This window comes from Ylistrum balloti, unplaced genomic scaffold (genome assembly GCF_031769215.1).
Source record: "Ylistrum balloti isolate Yb309-2 unplaced genomic scaffold, AGI_CSIRO_Ybal_v1 Utg370512, whole genome shotgun sequence".
In the NCBI taxonomy this organism is placed as follows: Eukaryota; Metazoa; Mollusca; class Bivalvia; order Pectinida; family Pectinidae; genus Ylistrum; species Ylistrum balloti.
Window position 1 is genome coordinate 1,199,022 of NW_026782330.1, and position 12,656 is coordinate 1,211,677.

The 12,656-nt window shown below is 37.4% G+C and overlaps 1 protein-coding gene across 1 annotated transcript; it reads right to left on the minus strand.

Annotated features, from left to right (window-relative positions):
• Positions 1-212: 212 nt before the first annotated feature.
• LOC132555718 (transmembrane protein 26-like) lies at positions 213-12,137 on the minus strand. The gene is made up of 3 exons (XM_060220080.1): positions 11,935-12,137; positions 8,775-8,982; positions 213-1,082 (listed from the first exon to the last, which is right to left on the minus strand). Exons 1-3 carry the CDS (start codon positions 12,135-12,137, stop codon positions 213-215), a joined length of 1,281 nt encoding a protein of 426 aa, XP_060076063.1.
• Between the last annotated feature and the right edge of the window lie 519 nt (positions 12,138-12,656).

Genomic DNA, 12,656 nt, shown 5'->3' on the forward strand with positions numbered 1-12,656 from the left:
TTTTTTTAGTAAATAATACAATACATACATACATTTTAGGGTGTGAATATAAATAAAAATGTTTCCTATGAAATAATTTATATTCATTTTGCTTTAACGGCAACCAAACATCTAGTGTTTTCTAGACTAAAATATTCTAATTTGCAGGAAAAAGTAACTGAATTTGAGTCAATGGTCGATATATTTCGTGTTTGATGTAGATGGGTTTGTCCTCACAAACTACCCAGATTCCTAGAGTTGTGGTAAATGTATTGTTTCGGTATATGGTGTTTTCTGGCAGAGAGTGTCAGCATATGAGGATTTATTTTAACTCCCTTATTGTGATAGCCATTCCATGTATACCCTTTTGTAGGAAGATGTAAGCGATGAGTGGGTAGGTGGTTATGACTGAGTTTGTTAACAGGTGTGTAATGGTTCTTGTGTTCTATAACTGATATACTTTCGAGATGACCATCTGTCTTGTTTTTTCTCTGAACATTGTTTTCGGCTGTAGATGATGTATTTCCTTGATCGTTGTCATCGTCATCCTTTTTCACGAAGCATATGACAGCCACACGGTAGATGAGAAGAAGAACAATAAGAATGTTTTTAGACGTAAAAAAGATGATGCTATATGTAATTAGATTAAGAGAGATTATGGTGTAGGTACGAATTACTAAGAAAGGTAAATCCTGCATCATCATCAGCACAAATATACTCCATAGCTCCGTGGTGTAACAGGTCGAACAGTGCAGCTTTCTACGCATGTCCCGTTTAGACGCTAATGCCACACGGGGACGAGAAGGATTCTTTGTGGCAGTGAGGACGAAGCAGAACTGGAGTAGGCTTACTGACCACATAATCAAAATGACGTACGTCAATTCGAGGCTCTTTCGGACCGGTGCTTCGTCAAACAGAGCAAAAAGCTCAGTAATATCTGACGCCATTCCAATAAAAACAAAAAGCAGCTGAGATAACTCGTTCCGGGAAATTTTACCTCGAGGAAGTATCCATCTACCGAGTATCATAAAGTAAAGGAGTAGTTGTTCTATAATCACTACCCACGTGTCCGGCTCCAGTTCGATGGTCAGTGGTATCGTCACCTAAACACAGAAAAAAAAGTTTTTAGTTTACAATCATAGGACAAATCACCGAAATGTCAGAATGGTTGTAAGATGTTATTGGTACGATTAGACTGTTGGTAGTAGTATTCTCTATACACACTATTCTGTAATAAGTAAATGTGTGCTACATAGTCTCTAAATAAAGCTTACCATCCCCATTGGTTCTATTCATCGAAATAAAATTATTTACTCAAGTGTAAATGGTTTTGCCATCACATTTACTGTATGCTGACGTACTCAAAATGTTTATGAACGTGCCGTTAATGTGATGACGTCACGATGAAGTGTTCTAATGAAACCAATTTTGACACGGTTTTGTGCTCCCTACAAAGGACCTTCGGGGTCCATCTGCTGAAGGGACTATCAAGACACTACCGTTTTCTGGATTAAGTTCATAACTTTGTATTTGTTTTATATTCTATATATATTTGATGTAATTTTCTAATATTTGTGTGTTGATAAAGGGGCAGATTGTCTCGTCAATTCTATAATCTGTTTGTCCGTGCTGTCGTTATTGTTTTATTGGAAACACATTCGTTCTAATAGCGATTTAAAATGAAAAATTCACGAAGAGTCTCATAAATCTGCAGTGTTATTGAAAAGAGTATCAGATTCTGTTTATTATCTATTGGAGACATTTGACAACGATTCGTCTGAACATTCAACTTTTAGAATCACAAAGACTATAGTTAATGCTATTTTCATTCGTTGGCTGGTCATGGCGTGGTAATTCTGAACTGACGCCATGAAGCTATGAAGCCATAATGAAAACAATGGAAACCAACAGTCAATCAATGTTCTGTTAGGTCATATTACACAAGTGAATTAACGATAATTTATTTAAGGTATTACATGGTAGTTTTGTGATAAACTGTCCCAATGACACAACTTTTCAGCTTTCAGAGAAACACAAACCGTTTTGTGAAGCGATTCAGACCACAAAGCCCGATGTTGGCCGAGCTATCCAGGGTTCCTATTTTGTAAGCAAATTTACGACCATAGTTAATACAATACTCAGTGCCTGATTGATAAATACTTGTGCCGTTATTATTGATACTCTGGAGTGTACATATTATAATGCTTCGTTTTCAGGTAGGGTAGAGTTCATACGTTACATAATAAGGTATCAGTCAATAGCACTTACCTGTAATTAACAGCACCTACACTACTAATGGGCTATTAGTCCCGTGTGTACTATCTACTTAGTCGTTCTAATTAATCTATATCTCCTTCATCACTCTGTTTAGTTATACCCGGGACAACTACGCATAGACAAACCAAATTAGGAGAAGGCGTTGTCTGAATATTTGCTGGAGCAGTAATTTTAAAATGCCTGTATAGTGTGCACACTGTGCCTATATTGTATGGCCCTCTTACTTGTGCAGGCTATTGTTTACCTACTGTAAACAGGTTGAGTTGTCTGGTGCTCCAGGGTTGGTCGGCTGGAGTATAATCAAACTCTCAGCTACGTTTTCCATCTAAATATTGCTCCGTAGGTAGTTCTAGAGTTATTATCAAATTAATAAGGTAAACATACGTTTGATTGTGACAGGAATCAAATGTTGATGTTCTCAGTTTTGTATAAAAAAAAATCCAATATTTCACTACAATACCTAACAGCGAGTGTGTCGATGTTGTCAGAAACATACGTTTAAATTCTCTAGGGTTCTTTTTAATTTTTTTTCTCTTTTTTTTTTAGTTTTTTTTTTGTTAAATATTATAATTACTTTGTAGAAGCATGATTAATCTCAGTGTATTAGAGTTTTATTGCAAGAAGACCACTACCAGAGATTAAACCTCAACAGATTGACACAGACGTTTTAATCAATATAAACCTAATGTGATACATATTCACTGAATTCCTAGCAATTCCTGCTTTATTAACGTCGTAATTTATTGTTTCTTTTTTTTATTAAACTGCATTGACCTTCTGTCTACTCGAAAGTGATTTTATTGTAACATTGCAGGTCTAAAACCAATGACTGAAACTGTTGAGATTTGTAAAGTTCTAGATTACCTGAAAGATGTTGGTCTATATAAGACTATGACGTACCATTTTAATCTTTTGTGTTAATATATCCATTTAAGATTTTTAGCATTTGTATTTTACCTTTTGGTTTGTTTAATGTAATTTCCTTTTAGATCGTTGTGTTTTTACCGGTTACTGTCCCTAATGACATTTTATGTGTTGACGGGCCGTTAGAAAGTCATAATAATATAATTATTACCAGGGTTTTTCACCAACTTGTGAAAAGACTTACTGTTTTTGTTATGTTTCTTATTCTTATTATTCTCCTTCCAATTTTGTGGGTTTGTAATCTTTTAAACAAGCAAGACATACAGTCTATTCACCTGTTTGTAGATACGTATATGAAGTTGTCGATGCCGATTGTTTAAGTAGGTCAAAACTCCAATATGGCCGCCATGACGTCATAAGTTAAAAACTTAAAAACGGCAATATCTCGAAACCATTGTACAGAGTTTGTGCAATAATATTATTTGTAGTGAATTTCCATATCTTACTTTTTTCCATGCCATATTAATACAAAATATGTCAAATAAAAAAACTCGCTGCGGGGTAAAGTTTTCAAAATTTAACAAATTTTTTCTTTTTTTTTTCAATTTTCTTGAAATTTTCTTCTTCAGATCGATGCAGAACAGAATATAGTATTTTGTTTTTCGGTGAGTCTGTCCGATATCCAAGATTGTCGACAAAGAAGGGAAAAGCCCGCAAAATTGTTAGCAACAATTTCTAGTTATTATTGTTTCTCTGTTTAAAAAATCTGCTTTTATGTCAGTTGCATTGAATTTGCAAAGAATTTTATAATGTTGGGATAGATAGAAAAGGCATGGACAACACCGATCTTGAACAGACGAAATATATAGATCTGAGAGTGGACGACGTATGGAGATCTGAGAGTGGACGACGTTTATAGATCTGAGAGTGGACGACGTATATAGATCTGAGAGTGGACGACGTATATAGATCTGAGAATTGACGGCGTATATAGATCTGAGAGTGGACGACTTATATAGATCTGAGAGTGGGCGACGTATATAGATCTGAGAGTGGGCGACGTATACAGATATGAGAATGGAAGACGTATATAGATCTGAGAGTGGACGACGAATATAGATCTGAGAGTGTCCGACGTATATAGATCTGAGAGTGGGCGACGTATATAGAAATGAGAGTGGGCGACGTATATAGATCTGAGAGTGGGCGACGTATATAGGTCTGAGAGTGGACAACGTATATAGATCTCAGAGTGGACGACGAATATAGATCTGAGAGTGTCCGACGTATATAGATCTGAGAGTGGGCGACGTATATAGATCTGAGAGTGGGCGACGTATATAGGTCTGAGAGTGGACAACGTATATAGATCTGAGAGTGGACGATGTATGGAGATCTGAGAGTCGACGATGTATAAAGATCCGAGAATTGACGGCGTATATAGATCTGAGAGTGGACGATGTATGGAAAGATGGAGGATGTATATGACGGCGTATATAGATCTGAGAGTGGAAGACGTATATAGATCTGAGAGTGGAAGACGTATATAGATCTGAGAGTGGAAGACGTATATAGATCTGAGAGTTGACGGCGTATATAGATCTGAGAGTGTCCGACTTATATAGATCTGAGAGGGGACGACGTAAATAGATATGAGAGTGGAAGACGTATATAGATCTGAGAATTGACGGCGTATATAGATCTGAGAGTGTCCGACTTATATAGATCTGAGAGTGGGCGACGTATACAGATATGAGAATGGAAGACGTATATAGATATGAGAGTGGACGACGTATGGAGATCTGAGAGTGTCCGACGTATATAGATCTGAGAGTCGACGATGTATGGAGATCTGAGAGCGGACGACGTATATAGATCTGAGAGTGGACGACGTATATAGATCTGAGAGTGGACGACGTATGGAGATCTGAGAGTGGGCGACGTATATAGATCTGAGAGTGGGCGACGTATATAGATCCGAGAGTGTCCAACGTATATAGATGTGAGAGTGGGCGACGTATATAAGTCTGAAAGTGGACAATGTATATAGATATGAGAGTCGACGATGTATGGAGATCTGAGAGTGGACGATGTATATAGATCTGAGATTGGACGACGTATGGAGATCTGAGAGTGTCCGACGTATATAGATCTGAGAGTGGGCGACGTATATAGAAATGAGAGTGGGCGACGTATATCGATCCGAGAGTGTCCGACGTATATAGGTCTGAGAGTGGGCGACGTATATAGATCTGAGAGTGGGCGACGTATATAGGTCTGAGAGTGGACAACGTATATAGATCTGAGAGTGGACGACGTATATAGATCTGAGAGTGGACGACGTATATAGATCTGAGAGTGTCCGACGTATATAGATCTGAGAGTGGGCGACGTATATAGATATGTATGGAGATCTGAGAGTGGGAGAGTTGACGTATATAGATCTGAGAGTGGACGAGAGAGAGTGGACGACGTATATGAGATGGGCGAGTATATAGTGAGTGGGCGACGTATATAGATCTGAGAGTGGGCGACGTATATAGATCCGAGAGTGTCCGACGTATATAGATGTGAGAGTGGGCGACGTATATAAGTCTGAGAGTGGACGACGTATATAGATCTGAGAGTGGACGACGTATATAGATCTGAGAGTGGACGACGTATATAGATCTGAGAGTGGACGACGTATATAGATCTGAGAGTGGACGATGTATGGAGATCTGAGAGTGGACGATGTATATAGATCTGAGAGTGGAAGATGTATGGAGATCTGAGAGTGGAAGACGTATATAGATCTGAGAGTGGACGATGTATGGAGATCTGAGAGTCGACGATGTATAAAGATCCGAGAATTGACGGCGTATATAGATCTGAGAGTGGACGATGTATGGAGATCTGAGAGTGGACGATGTATATAGATCTGAGAGTGGAAGATGTATGGAGATCTGAGAGTGGAAGACGTATATAGATCTGAGAGTGGAAGACGTATATAGATCTGAGAGTTGACGGCGTATATAGATCTGAGAGTGTCCGACTTATATAGATCTGAGAGGGGACGACGTAAATAGATATGAGAGTGGAAGACGTATATAGATCTGAGAGTTGACGGCGTATATAGATCTGAGAGTGTCCGACTTATATAGATCTGAGAGGGGACGACGTAAATAGATATAAGAGTGGAAGACGTATATAGATATGAGAGTGGACGACGTATGGAGATCTGAGAGTGTCCGACGTATATAGATCTGAGAGTCGACGATGTATGGAGATCTGAGAGTGGACAACGTATATAGATATGAGGGTCGACGATGTATGGAGATCTGAGAGTGGACGATGTATATAGATCTGAGATTGGACGACGTATGGAGATCTGAGAGTGGACGCATATATAGATCTGAGAGTGGGCGACGTATATAGATCTGAGAGTGGGCGACGTATATCGATCCGAGAGTGTCCGACGTATATAGATGTGAGAGTGGGCGACGTATATAGGTCTGAGAGTGGACAACGTATATAGATATGAGAGTCGACGATGTATGGAGATCTGAGAGTGGACGATGTATATAGATCTGAGATTGGATGACGTATGGAGATCTGAGAGTGGACGACGTATATAGATCTGAGAGTGGGCGACGTATATAGATCTGAGAGTTGACGATGTATGGAGATCTGAGAGTGGAAGACGTATATAGATCTGAGAGTTGACGGCGTATATAGATCTGAGAGTGGACGACGTATATAGATCTGAGAATGGACGACGTATGGAGATCTGAGAGTGGACGATGTATATAGATCAGAGAGTGGACGATGTATATAGATCTGAGAGTTGACGATGTATATAGATCTGAGAGTTGACGATGCAGTCACTTCTATATTTAGTTTCTAATCAAGATGAATTTTAGTTATCAAAGTTAAATGCAGATAATGTGTAATGTAAATGTGTTACGCTTAATGTAATAAACTTATCTTTATCACATTAAGAGTTGCAGTTGTTACGCTTAGATTAATACAAAATAAATTATTACACTAAGCGTTGTGGTTGTATTTAAATTACCGCTAATTTAACATTTTTTATACTGTTACGGAAGTACACTGCGTGTCGATTACAAGACAATATAGCAATAATATACTATAGTGGTGTATGTTCCCGTCAAGGTTTGGAGGGGCCGTGGTGTCCGTGGCCGAACGGTCTAGGTCGTTGTGCCCCGTGATCGTTGTAGCCTATCACCTTCTAGGTTTAAAGCAATGGCCCTTTGATTACGTGACCTTGAAAGTTGGACCAAAAAAAGGTGGTGTTGTAACGTCCGTGCAACAGCTTAAGTCATTTGCAGATAATATCATACGTACATGGCATGCATGGCAGACTCAATACATGTACCCAACCCACTACCCACACCGTTATACTGACTCCGTGCCGTTCAGTTCCTTGCTCCTTGCAGTATTAATGTTTCAAGGGGGGAAGCTTCAAGTGCCATTTTAAACGTCTTTGATATGACACGGCTGACGGGGATCATCATAATGGGTATGCATACAAAAAGTGAGGTAACTGGCATTTTAACCACATGCAAGGTTTGATGGCATTCTAATCATTAATCTAACCATAACTGAAGCTATCATCGGAAAACAAAAGTGCTGACATCCGTACGTCCGGCTTTCCGGATGGACAGACGGACCGACGGACAGGGTGATCTATAGGGCTTCCGGATCTCGATATGGGGCCCTAATAATACCCAAAATGACATAACAATACAAAACAGAAGACTCAATATGTCCCCCTTCATTTCGGACTTTATTACACTAAGGACCTTCTTAAATTTGTCAATAGTACAGTTTCGGCGCTTAATGTAATAAAAAAAATAGTTATTACATTAAACGTAGCCGTTGCAACGCTTATTGTAATAATTATTACATTAAGCGCCGTTATTACATTAAGAGTTGCATCAAGGAATTGAAATTATAATTTTCTCTATAACAGCTGATTTTAATATTAGTAAATATCCTTTCACAAATGGTAGGCCCAACGACAAACAAACGTTTATACTTTAAATGAAAGGAAGCACTCTGGTTGCGTCATGTTAATTAGCAGTGTAAGGTTACACCAGTTGGTTGATACAAGACATTGTATACTGAGGTAAATAAGGGAGAGACAGCAGTTGATATCAATATAGTTCATCTTGGATTTCGTGGGTTTTTTTTTTTTTTTTCTTAATTTTTATAGATTATGCCTTGGCAAATTCGAAATTTATTTGTATACATTTGAAGGTGGAGGAATCGCTAGAATGATGTTCATCCTCTGACGATTAACTGTGAATTACACTTTGATCAGAGACTGTTAGTTCTACCGTTGATCTGCATGCTATAAGCTTTGTATATGTTTTTACCATGATATGTTCCAAGAGTTTCAATAAAATATTGAGTTCCACATTAAAGTTTTAAGTGAAGATCTGAAATGATATTTATTTGTGTTGCTAAATCTCAAACACTAACATGCGATAAGGACTGTAGATAATTAATTCATTTAATCATTTCTAACTCTAACTAGTCCTCAAATATACGTAACTCGTAATTATTATCATTACTAGTATTAACGTATTATCATTATTATCATTTTTCAATTTTTGTTTTGTGGGTACAACAGTCATTGTTATACGTACACCGTACACGCTGATAGTATTGGCAGGTGTTGTCCGTACTGCTAAGGTAGATAACTCGTAGTTAGATGTAGTGGTTTCTGTCACGTTTGTGGCGTTAGTGACCGGAACCGGAAGAATATTTTGAATGAATCGTTCTCTTCTGTCCAGCTCCAAAAGCCATATTGCTGGGACTGTTCCACCAAGGTAAAGTAGGAAACACGGGCAACACCTGGGAAGACATATGAAATATTACAGTGATAAAAAATTAACATAGCTAATCGTCCTTTATAATAACATATTATGTATGTATCATGTATGACACGGTCATATACAATTGATCTCATTACATAGTTAACCCAATGTCATCGTATGTATCGGTTTGTATAGAGATCTGGCCCCGGGTGTTGTGTTGGGCGACAGGTTAGAGAGAAACAGTGGTTAGTGAAAATATTCAAACGTGAATTAAACAGAATGTAGAACATTCTTTATCTTTTCACACGAGTAGGTTTGTTGAGATAGGTCAGATTGATGTATCTTGAATGTCACTTTTGCCTTTAATGTTCTTGTTTGTTCATTAATAAGAAACAACAGGATTATACCGGATTATTTGATGGTATAAGGAACATATTGAAATTTGCCCACGCATTTCTACATAAAACCGAGATCAATAAACCAATAACATATTGACAATATCTCACTGTTACAAAAGATCATGTACTCTGGAGGTAACAGATCAAGCCATTCGTGTGTAAATATAAATAGATTGAACAGATGGGGTCCACTTAGTTTAACAATGTGACATGTAGTGCTAATTAAAACATGTCAGCGATAAACAAAAACTATAATAGAACTGAAGGTTAAAAAAATACCGAATTATGGAGTGAGACAAGGACTATGTGTTACTCAAACAGAGCATGTTGATTGGCTGTTTGGGCCCATTAGATGTAACCCAATGTTAGATGTTACAAGGCGATAGTTCGACTGTGTTGACGAGATTCAATGACTGGTTGTTTCATCAGAGTATTAGATACACCTGAATAATTCTGTCTGATAGGTTCACTGTGAATCTTTCTCCACAAAATTTATATCGAATAGGACATTCTAACCCTGATCCTCGACATCATATAGATCAGGACTTTGTATACCTCAAAATAATAAAAAAAAAATCCAGAGTTTTGAATTGTTTCGAACAGGACTTTTTGATCGCGATCCACGGAATGGTATCGACAAGGTCTTTTTCATACCGCTCCTCAGAATTAAGATATATAGACTGGCTTTTTGTAATCCTGCTCCACAAAATAATATAGACACAAGCTTTATAACCCCACTCTACAAAATAATATAGACACAAGCTTTATAACCCCACTCTACAAAATAATATAGAAACGAGCTTTATAACCCCATTCTACAAAATAATATAGACACGAGCTTTATAACCCCATTCTACAAAATAATATAGACACGAGCTTTATAACCCCATTCTACAAAATAACATAGACACGAGCTTTATAACCCCATTCTACAAAATAATATAGAAACGAGCTTTATAACCCCATTCTACAAAATAATATAGACACGAGCTTTATAACCCCACTCTACAAAATAATATAGAAACGAGCTTTATAACCCCACTCTACAAAATAATATAGACACGAGCTTTATAACCCCACTCTACAAAATAATATAGAAACGAGCTTTATAACCCCACTCTACAAAATAATATAGAAACGAGCTTTATAACCCCACTCTACAAAATAATATAGAAACGAGCTTTATAACCCCACTCTACAAAATAATATAGACACGAGCTTTATAACCCCATTCTACAAAATTATGTAGACATGAGATGTGTAACCCCACTCTACAAAATTAAGTAGACATGAGATGTGTAACCCCATTCTACAAAATTATGTACACATGAGATGTGTAACCCCACTATTCAAAATGATGTAGACAAGAGATTTGTATCCCCACTCTACAAAATTATGTTGACAAAAGCTTTGTAACCCCACTCTACAAAATTATGTAGACAAAAGCTTTGTAACCCCACTCTACAAAAATATGTAGACAAGAGATTTGTATCCCCACTCTACAAAATTATGTAGACATGAGATGTGTAACCCCATTCAACAAAATTATGTACACATGAGATGTGTAACCCCACTATACAAAATGATGTAGACAAGAACTTTGTAACCCCATTCTACAAAATAATATAGACAAAAGCTTTGTATCCCCACTATACAAAATTATGTAGACACGAGCTTTGTATCCCCACTATACAAAATTATGTAGATAAGAGCTTTGTAACTCCACTCTTCAAAATTATAAGATTCTATCAGATTAGCTTCATAAAATTTTTCATGTTTATATATACCATTTAATTATATATTTACAGGAAGACAGTTAGACGAGCGAGAAAAGGATCCTGGTATCAATAAGACAAGTTAACCTTCTACAGACTGTCAGATTGATAGATTTTGGGTGTGAATCTTGCGTTAAACACTCGTCCGCTCAGTGGCAACAATTTGAATTTTTCTCTAACCACTGGATAACTACTGGGGCCAAGTTGGTAATGAAAGTGACCAGTATTTGTCTATAGTACATGTATTCACCTTGTATTTGATACCATTATCACCTACTTCTGAACAAACAGCGTGTCGTAGATATATATCATCTCTGAAAGATGACACTTCTTCAAGACTTATTGTTAAAATCTTAAACGGCTTATTGTCAAAATCTTAAGCGACTTATTGCCAAAATCTTAAATGGCTTATTATCACAATTCTTCAACGATTTATTGTCAAAATCTTAAACGACTTATTATCACAATTCTTCAACGATTTGTTGTCAAAATCTTAAACGACTTATTGTCAAAACCTTAAGCGACTTATTGTCATAATCTTAAACGATTATTTGTCAAAATCTTTAACGATTTATTATCAAAACCGTAAACGACTTATTATTAAAATCTTAAACGACTTATTGTCAAATTCTTTAACAACTCATTGCCAAAACACATGACGACGTATTGCACAAACAGTACCTATTACATTTATCAGCAGTAGACCTTTACGTCTACACAATGACACTAAACAGTACATGTCCTTACTTTTCAATACTGCCGTCCTAAATATGATGCTTGCCTATAGATAATAACCACTAATGACTAAACACTTACCACTTGTATTCCATGCCTTTTCTCACAACTACGACCACCAGACCTTCCAGAACAAGAGCGACATCCACGATAGCGAACCACCAGTAAAATGTATCGTTGTTGATGTTGACTGCCCTCCACACTGCCAACAAGCTGTGGATCAGCAACACCAGACGTACCGAGATCGCCTTAATGATGTCAAATAATGCAAACGCCACTTTCATCTTCGTCTGTTTCCCGACTTAGTGACCACCAAACATTGCTGTATATAATTATATATATACTATGAAGGAGGACTTGCTGTTCAGTTACGTGTTCCTTTAAACATGTGTCTATTCACCTCCTGGTGTTTACGAAAACGTCATGATAAACCTCCCCCTCATTCAGTGATCCGGACTTTTTCGTCTGTTTCACATTGAACACAATATAGGTCTGATTAGGTCCTGATTCAGAAATATCGTCTATGTGATTGACTGTGTTTAATCATCCATTCCCCTATTCTTCTGTATTTTTACCCGGATATATCCGAAGGTATGCGTCCTTTATAAAGGATTCTTTCTCAGTAGTTTTCCGAATATCAAGGAAAAAAGACGCTCCATAAGAATGTATCAAATCGCAGGTTTTACGTCATGTCTCTATGCAGTCTAATATTTGCTTATTTCCTACCCAAACTGAGTGGACTGAATGCGCGTGCCTCGTGACACGTGCTTTACATGTCACGGGTGTGTAAACACGGAATAAAG